Source organism: Rattus rattus, chromosome 6 (assembly GCF_011064425.1).
Source record: "Rattus rattus isolate New Zealand chromosome 6, Rrattus_CSIRO_v1, whole genome shotgun sequence".
In the NCBI taxonomy this organism is placed as follows: Eukaryota; Metazoa; Chordata; class Mammalia; order Rodentia; family Muridae; genus Rattus; species Rattus rattus.
In genome coordinates, this window is record NC_046159.1 from 150,557,340 (window position 1) to 150,573,261 (window position 15,922).

The 15,922-nt window shown below is 44.1% G+C and overlaps 2 protein-coding genes across 2 annotated transcripts in view; one reads left to right on the forward strand and one right to left on the reverse strand.

The window, feature by feature from the left end:
- The window catches only part of Gsap (gamma-secretase activating protein), a 93,934-nt gene extending 87,679 nt beyond the window's left edge, over window positions 1-6,255 (forward strand). The window contains 7 exon segments of the mRNA XM_032907071.1: window positions 2,224-2,343; window positions 3,142-3,163; window positions 3,165-3,200; window position 3,375; window positions 4,360-4,461; window positions 4,618-4,717; window positions 5,128-6,255. Coding sequence (XP_032762962.1) covers window positions 2,224-2,343; window positions 3,142-3,163; window positions 3,165-3,200; window position 3,375; window positions 4,360-4,461; window positions 4,618-4,717; window positions 5,128-5,219 — 473 coding nt within the window. The 3' untranslated portion in view covers window positions 5,220-6,255.
- Window positions 6,256-7,850: 1,595 nt separating this feature from the next.
- The window catches only part of Ccdc146 (coiled-coil domain containing 146), a 143,140-nt gene continuing 135,068 nt past the window's right edge, over window positions 7,851-15,922 (reverse strand). The window contains exon 19 of the mRNA XM_032907072.1: window positions 7,851-8,363. Coding sequence (XP_032762963.1) covers window positions 8,160-8,363 — 204 coding nt within the window. The 3' untranslated portion in view covers window positions 7,851-8,159. The remainder of the gene's footprint in view (window positions 8,364-15,922) is intronic.

A 15,922-nucleotide genomic window follows, 5' to 3' on the forward strand; every position in this document is an offset into this window, starting at 1 on the left:
CTAATCTGGGAAAGCATTTCTAAGTCCATGTGAAACATTGGTGTGGATTAGGTAGTAATTCTGTAATTGGTTTTGAATTGGGGATTCCAGTGAACTCAATCTGTATTTAGCCATTCACATCAGCTTGAGGACAACATCTGCACATCATGTGATCCCTGATGTTGCCAGGAATTATGAGCGACCCACGGCTCATGACTCATATGTTCAGGGAGAAAATGCCGTGACCTCTCAGAACCTAAACCCCAGTTCACTGAGCATCATTAGTTTGGCCATGTACAACCCCGAGAGCAGGCTGCGGTTCTCTGTCATCCCTGCATCCAGTCAGTTGTTAAGCATGCACATATTACCACAAGATTCCTCTGTCCTGGGTAGTTTTATGTCAACTTGACATAAGCTGGAGTCATCTGAGAGGAGGGAACTTCAAGGGCATGGGCAAGCTTGTAGGACACTTTTTATTAAATTAGTGATACATGTGGGGGGGCAGCCCACTGTGAGTCGTGCAGGCTGAGCAAGCAACGGGGAGCAAGCCAGTGAGCAGCACCCCTCCATGGCCTCTGCATCAGCTCCTACCTCCAGGCTCCTGCCCTGCTTGAGTTTCTGTCCCTGCGACCTTTGATGATAAACAGTGACATGGAACTGTTAGGAGAATAAACACGTTCCTCCCCACATTGCTTTGGCTGTAGTGTTTTGTCAAAGGAATACAAACTCTAACTAGAACATGTCCCTCTCTCTTCTTCCTCCCTCGCTGCCCCCAGTCCCTCTCCCACATGTCCAGACCATGTCTAATCCATTCTTTGTCTGTTGTTATGGTGATATTCCAAGTAAAATGTATTCTTCTTTTATCATGCACAAAACCTTTCAGTACTGGATAAATTCCTTAGTAGCATTCAGCATCAGGTCCATGCTATATGTACACATAGAGCATAACTGCTCACATGCAAATGGGTGTTTATTTTTGTGATAAGCCAATTGCCACCTCTGTCTACCACATGGCAAGGGAGAACAGGCATGGTAATGGTCAGCATTTTGTCCACTGTCCTACTACCCACCCCTGCCTCGTGTACAAGAATGTGTTAAGTAAATGTGGTCCAAACTGACCTGTCAATCATCAGGTTTCAACTCACATGATCACTTCATGTTTCTGAACACACCCACACTTTCCTCTCAGGTGTCTGTTCATGTTGCTACAGTAACACAGCTATTAGATGTTGAGAGCATGATTCTCTGGCTGGGAACTAAGGCTACGATCCCACAGACTGTGTTCAGGCTACTTTAACCTCTTGCTTACTAACTATAGGAAACAGGGAAGTTTCTACCTCCTGCAAATCTCAGTTCTCCTGTCGGAATCTATGGGAATCTGGTAGTCGCATCCGATAGTGTTGGGAGCGGAGCAGGTGAGCCGGTGCTCACTTAGTGTGTGCCCAGTGTTAATCACGCTGTACCACATGCTGGGCTCCATGTAACTGCTCTACTCCTCGAAATAGCCCAGGAGGAAAGGTATCAGCATTCCGCTTTGTGAGGTTAAGGAAGGAAGTTCAGAAAGGCCAGTTACTTAGAGCTGGTTAGTTAAGCAGGATCCTAGTCTGGGTCTGCTCTCCTGCCTCTGGTGTTTCGGCACACTGAGTGTAGATCTTCCCAAAGATGCTCAGGGGGCCGACGCTCTGAAGATGTGTCTTATTCTCACCTGGTCTGGTCTCTCCTTCCATGTGTCTTGTTTTTGTTCCTTGTCACTAATAGTGTGCATAGTGTGGTTTGTAGCCCTAGTCATGAAATGAGGGAGAGAGAGAGAGAGAGAGAGAGAGAGAGAGAGAGAGAGAGAGAGAGAGAGAGAGAGAGAAGAGACATAATTTCTACTGAATTTTTACAGGCTCCCGATCGGGTCATGTCGTCTACATTTCTTTTCTGTAATTTAGTCCAAGTAGACCCCAGAAGTCTTTATGAGAGGCCAGAGATGGGGATACAACTTATCCTCTGGCTTCGGCTTCCTTTTACTTTTCAGAAAGATGGTCCCCACCCCAACAACCTTTTAGCTTGGGCATATGGAGTTTGAAGATCTGTTATCAAGGACAGCAAGATAATACTGACCAGGAACTGCTTGCTATAAAAGGACCAGCTGACCCAGGCCCCAAGCAAGCTCAGTGCTTTAATGACAGAATCAAACCATCTTCTTTGCAACCCGGAGACGCCAGCTAATCACGCCTGCTTCTGCCCCGCTCACCCTAGGTTTCCACTCTCTGCACACAATCCTTGGGGTCCACTGTCTCCCTTTGTACAACCTTCTGCACTACATTGACAACGGCGTGCTGCTGCTCACCGAGACTGTGGTCACGAGGCTTATGAAAGGTAAGCAGACCTGAGTTAAGTAGGGGGTGAGTGTCATCCTGGCCACCCTCAGGGCTGACTTCTGGGTATGTGACACACAGGCCCATCTACCTCCAGAAAGGTCCGATGCTCAGCCTAACGCTCTGTGGTATATATTGAAGCTCTTATTGTTTGAACACATATCACTTTATTTTACCCTGCACTGGGCCCTACAAGTTCTTAGTACAGCCCATTCCTGCAGCCATCCCCTCAAGGCCAGTTGAAAGTACTTTAGCCATCCAGGGGGCCCTAAAGAACTTCTGAGTCCAGACACTGGTGTTAGATTTGTTTTCTGTGCATGAGGTTAGAAAGAGGCTGGGAGTCTGTGTCCGTGAATTTGTTTTTCAAGCAACTATTCGAATGACCTACTTTCCAGCCAATTAATTCTGTCATCTCAAAGTTCGACTGGAAATGCAAGAAAAACGAACGGCAGATAACGGTGTGTGTGCCAGCCTGACTGTTAGTTAAGGCCTGCCTGGTAATCTTTCCCGTGCAAGCCATTCGTGTGTGGCTTCTGTCAGTGTTACCCAACACAGCAGTAGTCCCTCTTCAGAGGACTTTATCCTTTACATTGCTTTGTCACCGGCAGTCTGCTACCCAATAAAAGGCCCCTTGATTCCGAGTCACTTTCAAAGCATCGCTAGCCTGTGGATGCTGGGTTGGAATGTCTCAGAAGGAAACACTCAGGATTTGAAACTTGCTGCGGTATTTAAGTGGATAGGTCCGTCCGTCTATCTGTTAATCTCCAACTTTTTTTTTTTTTTTTTTTTTTTTTTGTAGATCTGGATAATTCAGAAAAAATGAAAACTGAAATTTAGCATCATTGTCCGGCTTCCTCCGTAATCCTGAAATTCATTTCCTCTTAAGCTTTAGTCCGCCCTCTTTCATTTGTTGCATGTAAGAAGACAGTTTTTCCTGCTTTGGCTGAAGTCTGTTCACTTTCCATCCAGCCCTACCCTTCTGTTCCTCACAGGGCCTACCCCGTGTGCTTCTCTGGCGTTGCGCTGACACAGTGTATGCTGACACAGCGTATGCACAGAGTTCATCCATTTCATTCCCTAGGAGACCACACTACATTTACGTCAGAGTCTGGGTAGGAGGCAGAAGGGAAACATGTGCCTCTGACATTTAAACTGATAAGGGATTTCAATACAGGTGAGGTCAGAAGGTTCTAGAACTGCATTTCCTCCTCCTATTGCATAGCTGAGCATAGGAAAACATTTCCAGGTTAAAAGAAGAACAAAAATCAGGAGAGAAACGGTTATGAAGCCACTCCTTGCTCTTTTGTGGGGATATTCGCTCTTGGAGTCAGAAACATCATGAAAACATCAAATTCCACAGCAAGGTCTTTCAAACCTCTGACTTTGCAAACTTCCTGAGCCAAGAGCCTGGCCAGCCCTGTGTGCTGTTTATATACTGTGAGCACCAGGACCTTTGGCCCTGGCCATCCTCCCCAAAAGGATGTCCCCTCTGGGCCTGGTGGTCTTGCCTCACAGTGCTTCAGTCGCAGGCTTCCTGAGAACAAAGCACCCACGGTTCCCAGGCTCTGTCTCCCCGAGGAACAGAGCTGACATCTAGTTTGGCTTCCAAATTTGACTTTTCTTTTGTTCCATATTGTTAGGTTACTTAAAATTTTTAGGCCAAGCAGAAGAGAAATCACATAAATACCATCTTTAGCCCCCAGTCAGTGTTGCGTGGGTCGATATGCTCCTCTCCAGCTTTGAAGGATCTCAGATTCAACATCTTTCTCGGAAGAAAGGGATTTGGCAGCCTTGCTGTAAAAGTTGTTTTCCTCAAGTAGCAGTTGAGGGAGTGTTTATGAAAACTTCAGAGGCATATTTCACGAGTGTGGCCTCTCTCCAGCAGTCAGGAATCACAAACATTCTGCCTTTTAGAATATTCCCATTAGGGAATAAGTTTGAAGTGAAGAGTAGGTATGTGGTCTGCCAGTGCCCTGTGACCTATACTGCCCTCTGTGTGGTTTTCAACCTCACTCAGCTTATTGGCCAGAAGGTCTGTCGGCTTTGGGACCATCCCATGAGTTCCAACATCATTTCACGGAACCACGTGGCCCAGCTTCTGAAGAACTACAAGAAAGAGGTGAGTCTATGTAGACCCAGATAGTAAGCATTCTCCAGACCCCACCTCCCATCTCAGTGTGCCCAGGTAGACACAGCGATGATTTTTATCGTTTTCTTTAAAGCTGGGCATATCTTGGAGAAGCAACTCATATGTAGGCAGTGTTTTCCCTTTTAGCCTCGGAGCTCTATGATTGACAAGTCATCATTTCCAGTAGAATTTCTTCCTCTGAACTACTTCATTGAAATTCTGATGCACCTGGAGTCCTCCAACCAAGGTAACCCATTCCTCTGTTCCCAGGAGTTTGCTTTGACACCCCAGTCATTCCCTAGTCACATTTTTGTATTATTTTCTTCCTTAAATAACCCTTACAAGTACGTCCTTAGTAAAGTCGATTTCCATTAGAGAGAGTGCTGTGCTACCTAATTACCAATGGAGCACTTACCATTGAACACTGAAAGGGGCTCAGGGTATTTAAACCAAAGTTTAATGACATTTAGCAACGTATTCTCAGAATAACACATTTCACTAAAATATAAAATGATGTTCCCAGCAAGCTGTGGGAACGTTATAAATAGCCCTGGCTCCATAGTAACATTCTCTCTCTCTCTCTCTCTCTCTCTCTCTCTCTCTCTCTCCCCCCCCCCCCCCCCCTCCCTCCCTCCCCCCCCTCCCCCTCTCCCCCAGCACTACACGGCTTTGAAGGACATGACAATGTGGATGCAGAATTTGTAGAGGAAGCTGCTCTGAAACACACCACCTCGCTTTTGGGCTTATGAACATCCAGATGACCAGTTCCAACACTTCGCCTCCCTTTCCTGGGGAGTCTTCAACTGTCTTTAAGAGTGGTAACAGCTCAGAATATACTGCAGGGCTGTTGGGCTTCTGTACAGTGCTTATTCAGAGGCCGCGGCCACGCCTCTCAGTTCGAGCAGCCAGTAAACAGCCAAGAGGAAAGAGCAAGTCCAAGGCTGTGCACTGTGGCGGGCACAGCGCCCTTCCTGGGGGCCCAGCAGGCCGGGAGCTGGTTCTGTTGCACTACAGAACTAATAAAAAACAGAGGACCGTGCTCAGAGCAGTAACAGCCAGGCAGATCACTGGAAGGAAGGTAAAACAAGCAGAAAAAGTGACTCTCGAAGAGGACTTCAGAAGAACCTGAAACTGGAGTAAACAAGATGTCTTTCCAGTATGGAGCAACTGTGACAAATCATTTGTACACATGGCACTTAAACCAGCCTTTGCCTTTGGGGCGATTCAGATAGAGCCATATTTAATTTTATATTTATGACTTAGTACTATCTTATCATTAAATACAACCTCAGACGCTTTGGTCTGACTCTCCCTAGGTTTTGGGTGTAGCCTTCTTTGCATAAGGCACTTTGAGTCCTGACACCTGACAAGGTGCTCCGTCCTTCCTCGTCTGTCTCCTGCAGTGATGTCACACTGACCCATACGGCTCAGCTTTGCAAACTCAGTTCTGCTTCTTTGTGGCCATTACTGGTTCCCATTCATGTGGTGAAATTTTAATGATTCTGTAACGCCACTGACCCATGTGCAATTCTCCATATTTTCTGCAACTTTTGTTGTGCTCTAGAAACTGTCCTGGCCTATAGCATTTCCCCTTTGCTCCAAATGGTCAGCCAGGCTCAGAATCTTGTCACCAAGTCACAATGCAGCAATAAGGTATGTTCACATTACTTCTGTCTGTTCACATGACTTGTGTTACAAATTACTCTGTACTGAAGACAGCAGGTTTTATTTAGTTCAAATTAAAATTCAAAAACCCTCTTCGATAATAAAACTTGCAGAACACTTAATTTGGACTTTAAATGGCTCATCTGCTTTCTGCTGTTCTGAGCACACTTGTCTACATCTTTAGAGTAAATGGAGTTTTCACCCATTCTTGCTCTCCTTCGTTTCTGTCCACACCTGCATTGCTCCGTAACTTCCTGGAGTGAACTTATTGGGCACGTATTTGAAGTAAACTTCAGCGTGACTTTGACACTCAGCTCCTAATTCTTCACTAACTTGCTGTCCACTGAAGAGTAACATGTAACCCCTTGACACTTAACTCTCAAATTCTGACCCTGTGCAGCATGGATACTCTTGCAGCAAGCCAATTCGCTAGGCCTTGGGACGTGAGTTTGGCCTTCTTCTTCCAAAGGTTGGACCAGGTTGTTTTCTCCACTTGGCATCCCTTTCTGCCTCAAAAAAAAATTTCATGCTCTAGGGCTAGACACACACACACACACACACACACACACACACACAGACACACAGACACACACACACAGACACACACACACACACACACACACACACACACACACACACACACACACACACAGACACACACACACACACACACACACAGACACACACACACAGACACACACACACAAACAGACATACACAAACAGACACACACACACAAACACACACACAGACACACACACAGACACACACACAGACAGACATACACAAACACACACACACACAGACACACACAGACACACACACACACACACACACACACACACACACACACACACTGGACTGTAATCTAAGACACTTCTGTCCATGGTGGCACCTGCCTTTTATCAACTAGTAACATATATTACAATATTTAAGACTCCTCCTTTCTGTGATTAAAAACAGTCTTTCCATTCTTATGGAGTTTAAACTTTCTCTGTGTATGTTTTCTAATCCCCAAAGAGGTTCCTAATTCCTGTGCCATAGGGACTGCTCCAGTGGGCATTGACTCCTATAACATAAGGCCTGTTTCAGTGTGCAGTGTTTTCTATAACAAAGCACTGACTGTTTCAGCGTGCAGTGGTTCCTTCCCTAGCTAAATGGCTGGTACTGACTGAAGTGTCTCACATGCCATTTGCTTTGGAATGATCTTGCAGAGCAGAGAGGCCAAATCCAGGACTCACAGAATGAGAGTGAACTTAAATTCCTACCCGATGTGGCAGGACAGGTGCTTGGAACATGATGTTGGATTTAGCAAAACCGAAGTATGGTGTGTCTCAGTCTTCCAGAGCTGGACATGAGATTCCTAACAGCTAGCAACCCAGGAGAAGCAGCTTAAGCAGGTTAGTAAATGTAAAAGGACAGGCCTCACTCATTCTAGTGGACCATCACGTCTAACAATCAAGACACTGGGATCAGAAAAAGATATGGACAAAATGAGCGTTTGAGGACATAAGTAGAATTGTTCTCAGAGAAGTGACGTTACCTGAGTGACAGGTGTCCCCACCCCTCTTTACACAGCCCAAGTGCTGCTGCAGCTAAGAGGCTCGAGTCTGTCACACGGGCCGTTTCCTTGATCAGGAGGTCAGACAGGGCACACATAGATGGGTACCTGTTTTTCCTCTAATAGAAAAAAAAAACCACTCTAATTTCTGTACTTCATTGAAAAGTTATTTATTTTAAACTTTTACAGCATCTTGTCTACTGTACATTCCTGAAGTGTAGTCACTACACGGTGAAAAAGAAACACACAAGCAGTTAAAATACACGTTGACGTAACTGTAGTCTATGTTCCATCCAGTGTCACGTAACGGTTGGTGACTGTAAGAGGACAGCACTGTTTTATAACAAGCCACCGCTGTTGGCTGTGCCCAGCTCATCAGCAGCCCAAGGCTGCCATGCCCGCTCTCCACAGAAGGTCTGAAGCCTGGCTCCGGTCTCTGAGAAGGCCGGATTGCTTCATGCGTTTAGATCTCAATAGGCTTTATGATGGGTTTCCTGATGTGCCTCCTGTTGGCTCCAGGCTCGGAGGGCTTAAATGGAGCCAGCGCGCCATACGGTTTGGGCAGAGGAAGTGTGGCGTCTGTTTCAGGAATGTAGGCGTTTGGACGCTGCTCTGCGGTTGTGTAAACACCGTTGGGCAGCTGCCGGTAGTCTGTGTCTATGTACTCCTGCAAGGGAAGATGTTCTCATTTTAGCTTTCTGGAAGCACTGAGCTGACTTTTCCTGGGTCTTAAAAGAGCATCTTTAGGCCCTGCTGGATGAGTAGAGGAGGGGAGGGGGAAGCCTGCCCCCACCTCTGTGCCTGGCACTTGAATGGAGGGTATAGCTCAGGCATGATGCTGATGTCGGGGCTTGGTGTGGACCAGAAACCCTCCGATTCCACACGTGCTGCCCCTCCACTCCATCATCGAACCCTTTATTATTTGTGACAAAGACAGGAAGAGTTTTCCTTTGTCCCCGGTGAGCAATTATTAGAACAGAAATGGTGAGAAGAGGGACCAGAAAGGAATGGCAAACAGTGGGTTCGACCTTAGGGCTTCAACATTCTGCCTGTGCTGAAGTAAACTGTGTGGGAGAGAGAGAGAGACGGATGCTACAGGGCCATCCTGAGTGCTAGGAAAGATTCCAGGTAGTACAAAAATTATAGGTCAGACCCCATCCTAAGGCATCCCTACTGTGTGTTTGAATATACCTTTAAAAAGTTATTTATTGTCCCGTAGAGGAGGGCCCAGGAGCAGCAGGTCTGCTGTGTCTGAGACACCACCAGAACCTGAAGGGACCGACCGGATAAACAGTTCTCTGCACCCAAATCCCGTGGGAGGGAGAGCTAAACCTTTGGAGAGGCAGACACGCCTGGGAAACCAGAAGAGACTGCACTCTGCACACATCTCTGACGCCAGAGGAAAACACCAAATGCCATCTGGAACCCTGGTGCTCCCGGAAAGGGCGGCGCAGATCTTCCTAGTTGCTGCCGCCGCGGAGAGCTCATAAGCAACACCCCACGAGCAAACTTGAGCCTCGGAACCACAGGTAAGACCAACTTTTCTGCTACAAGTGACCTGCCTGGTGAACTCAAGACACAGGCCCACAGGAACAGCTGAAGACCTGTAGAGAGGAAAAACTACACGCCCAAAAGCAGAACACTCTGTCCCCATTACTGGCTGACAGAAAACAGGAAAACAGGTCTACAGCACTCCTGACACACAGGCTTATAGGACAGTCTAGCCACTGTCAGAAATAGCAGAACAAAGTAACACTAGAGATAATCTGATGGCGAGAGGCAAGAGCAGGAACCCAAGCAACAGAAACCAAGACTATATGGCATCATCGGAGCCCAATTCTCCCACCAAAGCAAACACGGAATATCCAAACACACCAGAAAAGCAAGATCTAGTTTCAAAATCATATTTGATCATGATGCTGGAGGACTTCAAGAAAGACGTGAAGGACTCCTTTAGAGAAACACAGGAAAACATTAATAAACAAGTAGAAGCCTACAGAGAGGAATCGCAAAAATCCCTGAAAGAATTCCAGGAAAACATAAATAAACAAGTAGAAGCCCATAGAGAGGAGTCACAAAAATCCCTGAAAGAATTCCAGGAAAACACAATTAAACAGTTGAAGGAATTAAAAATGGAAATAGAAGCAATCAAGAAAGAACACATGGAAACAACCCTGGATATAGAAAACCAAAAGAAGAGACAAGGAGCTGTAGATACAAGCTTCACCAACAGAATACAAGAGATGGAAGAGAGAATCTCAGGAGCAGAAGATTCCATAAAAATCATCGACTCAACTGTCAAAGATAATGTAAAGCGGAAAAAGCTACTGGTCCAAAACATACAGGAAATCCAGGACTCAATGAGAAGATCAAACCTAAGGATAATAGGTATAGAAGAGTGTGAAGACTCCCAGCTCAAAGGACCAGTACATATCTTCAACAAAATCATAGAAGAAAACTTCCCTAACCTAAAAAAAGAGATACCCATAGGCATACAAGAAGCCTACAGAACTCCAAATAGATTGGACCAGAAAAGAAACACCTCCCGTCACATAATAGTCAAAACACCAAACGCACAAAAGAAAGAAAGAATATTAAAAGCAGTAAGGGAAAAAGGTCAAGTAACATATAAAGGCAGACCTATCAGAATCACACCAGACTTTTCGCCAGAAACTATGAAAGCCAGAAGATCCTGGACAGATGTCATACAGACCCTAAGAGAAGACAAATGCCAGCCCAGGTTACTGTATCCTGCAAAACTCTCAATTAACATAGATGGAGAAACCAAGATATTCCATGACAAAACCAAATTTACACAATATCTTTCTACAAATCCAGCACTACAAAGGATAATAAATGGTAAAGCCCAACATAAGGAGGCAAGCTATACCCTAGAAGAAGCAAGAAACTAATCGTCTTGGCAACAAAACAAAGAGAAGAAAAGCACACAAACATAACCTCATATCCAAATATGAATATAAGAGGAAGCAATAATCACTATTCCTTAATGTCTCTCAACATCAGTGGCCTCAACTCCCCAATAAAAAGACATAGATTAACACACTGGATACGCAACGAGGACCCTGCATTCTTCTGCCTACAGGAAACACACCTCAGAGACAAAGACAGACACTACCTCAGAGTGAAAGGCTGGAAAACAACTTTCCAAGCAAATGGTCGGAAGAAGCAAGCTGGAGTAGCCATTCTAATATCAAATAAAATCAATTTTCAACTAAAATTCATCAAAAAAGATAAGGAAGGACACTTCATATTCATCAAAGGGAAAATCCACCAAGATGAACTCTCAATCCTAAATATCTATGCCCCAAATATAAGGGCACCTACATATGTAAAAGAAACCTTACTAAAGCTCAAAACACACATTGCACTCACACAATAATATAGGAGATTTCAACACCCCACTCTCATCAATGGACAGATCATGGAAACAGAAATTAAACAGAGACGTAGACAGACTAAGAGAAGTCATGAGCCAAATGGACTTAACAGATATTTATAGAACATTCTATCCTAAAGCAAAGGGTTATACCTTCTTCTCAGCTCCTCATGGTACTTTCTCCAAAATTGACCATATAATTGGTCAAAAAACGGGCCTCAACAGGTACAGAAAGATAGAAATAATCCCATACGTGCTATCGGACCACCACGGCCTAAAACTGGTCTTCAATAACAATAAGGGAAGAATGCCCACATATACATGGAAATTGAACAATGCTCTACTCAATGATAACCTAGTCAAGGAAGAAATAATGAAAGAAATTAAAGACTTTTTAGAATTTAATGAAAATGAAGGTACAACATACCCAAACTTATGGGACACAATGAAAGCTGTGCTAAGAGGAAAACTCATAGCACTGAGTGCCTGCAGAAAGAAACAGGAAAGAGCATATGTCAGCAGCTTGACAGCACACCTAAAAGCTCTAGAACAAAAAGAAGCAAATACACCCAGGAGGAGTAGAAGGCAGGAAATAATCAAACTCAGAGCTGAAATCAACCAAGTAGAAACAAAAAGGACCATAGAAAGAATCAACAGAACCAAAAGTTGGTTCTTTGAGAAAATCAACAAGACAGATAAACCCTTAGCCAGACTAACGAGAGGACACAGAGAATGTGTCCAAATTAACAAAATCAGAAATGAAAAGGGAGACACAACTACAGACTCAGAGGAAATTCAAAAAATCATCAGATCTTACTATAAAAGCCTATATTCAACAAAACTTGAAAATCTGCAGGAAATGGACAATTTCCTAGACAGATACCAAGTACAGAAGTTAAATCAGGAACAGATAAACCAGTTAAACAACCCCATAACTCCGAAGGAAATAGAAGCAGTCATTAAAGGTCGCCCAACCAAAAAGAGCCCAGGTCCAGACGGGTTTAGTGCAGAATTCTATCAGACCTTCATAGAAGACCTCATACCAATATTATCCAAACTATTCCACAAAATTGAAACAGATGGAGCACTACTGAATTCCTTCTATGAAGCCACAATTACTCTTATACCTAAACCACACAAAGACCCAACAAAGAAAGAGAACTTCAGACCAATTTCCCTTATGAATATTGACACAAAAATACTCAATAAAATTCTGGCAAACCGAATCCAAGAGCACATCAAAACAATCATCCATCATAATCAAGTAGGCTTCATCCCAGGCATGCAGGGATGGTTTAATATACGGAAAACCATCAACGTGATCCATTATATAAACAAACTGAAAGAACAAAACCACATGATCATTTCATTAGATGCTGAGAAAGCATTTGACAAAATTCAACACCCCTTCATGATAAAAGTCCTGGAAAGAATAGGAATTCAAGGTCCATACCTAAACATAGTAAAAGCCATATACAGCAAACCAGTTGCTAACATTAAACTAAATGGAGAGAAACTTGAAGCAATCCCACTAAAATCAGGGACTAGACAAGGCTGCCCTCTCCCTACTTATTCAATATAGTTCTTGAAGTTCTAGCCAGAGCAATCAGACAACAAAAGGAGGTCAAGGGGATACAGATCGGAAAAGAAGAAGTCAAAATATCACTATTTGCAGATGATATGATAGTATATTTAAGTGATCCCAAAAGTTCCACCAGAGAACTACTAAAGCTGATAGACAACTTCAGCAAAGTGGCTGCGTATAAAATTAACTCAAATAAATCAGTAGCCTTCCTCTACACAAAAGAGAAACAAGCCGAGAAAGAAATTAGGGGAACGACACCCTTCATAATACACCCAAATAATATAAATACCTCGGTGTGACTTTAACCAAGCAAGTAAAAGATCTGTATAATAAGAACTTCAAGACTCTGAAGAAGGAAATTGAAGAAGACCTCAGAAGATGGAAAGATCTCCCATGCTCATGGATTGGCAGGATTAATATAGTAAAAATGGCCATGTTACCAAAAGTGATCTACAGATTCAATACAATCCCCATCAAAATACCAATCCAATTCTTCAAAGAGTTAGACAGAACAATTTGCAAATTCATCTGGAATAACAAAAACCCAGGATAGCTAAAACTATCCTCAACAATAAAAGGACTTCAGGGGAATCACTATCCCTGAACTCAAGCAGTATTACAGAGCAATAGTGATAAAAACTGCATGGTATTGGTACAGAGACAGACAGATAGACCAATGGAACAGAATTGAAGACCCAGAAATGAACCCACACACCTATGGTCACTTGATTTTTGACAAAGGAGCCAAATCCATCCAATGGAAAAAAGATAGCATTTTCAGCAAATGGTGCTGGTTCAACTGGAGGTCAACTTGTAGAAGAATGCAGATCGATCCATGCTTATCACCCTGTACAAAGCTTAAGTCCAAGTGGATCAAGGACCTCCACATCAAACCAGATACACTCAAACTAATAGAAGAAAACTAGGGAAGCATCTGGAACACATGGGCACTGGAAAAAATTTCCGAACAAAACACCAATGGCTTATGCTCTAAGATCAAGAATGGGCAAATGGGATCTCATAAAACTGCAAAGCTTCTGTAAGGCAAAGGACACTGTGGTTAGGACAAAACGGCAACCAACAGATTGGGAAAAGATCTTACCAATCCTACAACAGATAGAGGCCTTATCCAAAAATATACAAAGAACTCAAAGAAGTTAGACCTAGGGAGACAAATAACCCTATTTAAAAATGGGGTTCAGAGCTAAACAAAGAATTCTGGCTGAGGAATGCCGAATGGCTGAGAACATCTAAAGAAATGTTCAACATCTTAGTCATAAGGAAATGCAAATCAAAACAACCCTGAGATTTCACCACACCAGTGAGAATGGCTAAGATCAAAAACTCAGGTGACAGCAGATGCTGGCGAGGATGCGGAGAAAGAGGAACACCTCCATTGTTGGTGGGATTGCAGACTGGTACAACCATTCTGGAAATCAGTCTGAGTTTCCTCAGAAAATTGGACATTGAACTACCTGAGGACCCAGCTATACCTCTCTTGGGCATATACCCAAAAGATGCCCCAACATATAACAAAGACACATGCTCCACTATATTCACAGCAGCCTTATTTATAATAGCCAGAAGCTGGAAAGAACCCAGATGCCCTTCAACAGAGGAATGGATACAGAAAATGTGGTATATCTACACTATGGAATATTACTCACCTATCAAAAATAATGACTTTATGAAATTCATAGGCAAATGGACGGAACTGGAAAATATCATCCTGAGTAAGGTAACCCAATCACAGAAAAATATACATGGTCTGCACTCATTGATAAGTGGTTATTAGCCCAAATACTTGAATTACCCTAGATGCACAGAACACATGAAACTCAAGAAGGATGACCAAAATGCGAATGCTTCACTCCTTCTTTAAAAGGGGAACAAGAATACCCTTGGCAGGGAATAGAGAGGCAAAGATTAAAACAGACACAGAAGGAACACCCATTCAGAGCCTGCCCCACATGTGGCCCATACATATACAGCCATCCAATTAGACAAGATGGATGAAGCAAAGAAGTGCAGGCCGACAGGAGCCGGATGTAGATCGCCCCTGAGAGACACATCCAGAATACAGCAAATACAGAGGCGAATGCCAGCAGCAAACCACTGAACTGAGAATAGGACCCCCGCTGAAGGAATCAGAGAAAGAGCTGGAAGAGCTTGAAGGGGCTCGAGACCCCATATGTACAACAATGCCAAGCAACCAGAGCTTCCAGGGACTAAGCCACTACCCAAAGACTATACATGGACTGACCCTGGACTCTGACCTCATAGGTAGCAATGAGTATCCTAGCAAGAGCACCAGTGGAAGGGGAAGCCCTGGGTCCTGCCAAGACTGAACCCCTAGTGAACTAGACTGTTGGGGGAGGGCGGCAATGGGGGAGGATGGGGAGGGAACACCCATAGAAGGGAGGGGAGGGATTAGGGGATGTTTGCCCGAAACCAGGAAAGGAATAACACTCAAATGTATATAAGAAATACCTCAAAAAAAAAAAAAAGAAATACTCAAGTTAATAAAAAAAAAGTTATTTATCTTTATTTTATGTACACTTTTTTTTTTTGCCAGCATGCGTGTCTGCCTGATAGTGTCAAATCTTGGATTTACAGACAGTTGTGATCTGCCATGTGGGTGCTGGGAATCGAACCCACGTCCTCGGGAAGAGCAGCCAGTGCTCTTAACCACTAAGCTATCTCTCCACCCCTCTGGAATATGCTTTTTATAGTGTTGGATTGGAATGTAAAACATGCTCTTTGCAGAACCATTCATGTAACAGTCTAATCAAACTGTATTCCCCAGTGTGGGTTTCTTGGAATGGAATGCCCTTATTCTAACCTTACGCTATTCGGGGGTCATGGGGATGCAGGATGAATAGGGAACCAGACTTGCTGGTAGCTTCAGTGACCGATCAAGACCTTGGTGGCTGGAGAGGGGTTGCACAGAGCTCCATGCCAGGTGTGGTTCTGTAGCTGTGATGCGGTGTGGAGGCCACGGCAGAAGGGCATAGAAAGGTCAGCTGTGGTTCGAGCAAATGCCAGTGTTAGAATTGTCTAAGACATGCTGGGGGAGGTAACAGTGTTCAGCCATGACCAGTCCAGGGTATGACTGGGATGAGACTTGATGTTCTCCGCTGTTCATCAGGGAGAAAGGTGGTGCTTTGGACCACAGGGTCAAAGTGTTTTACCAAACCCCTTTCTACTAGCCATTCGGACTGTGCCTGTTAGAGTGGAAAACTTT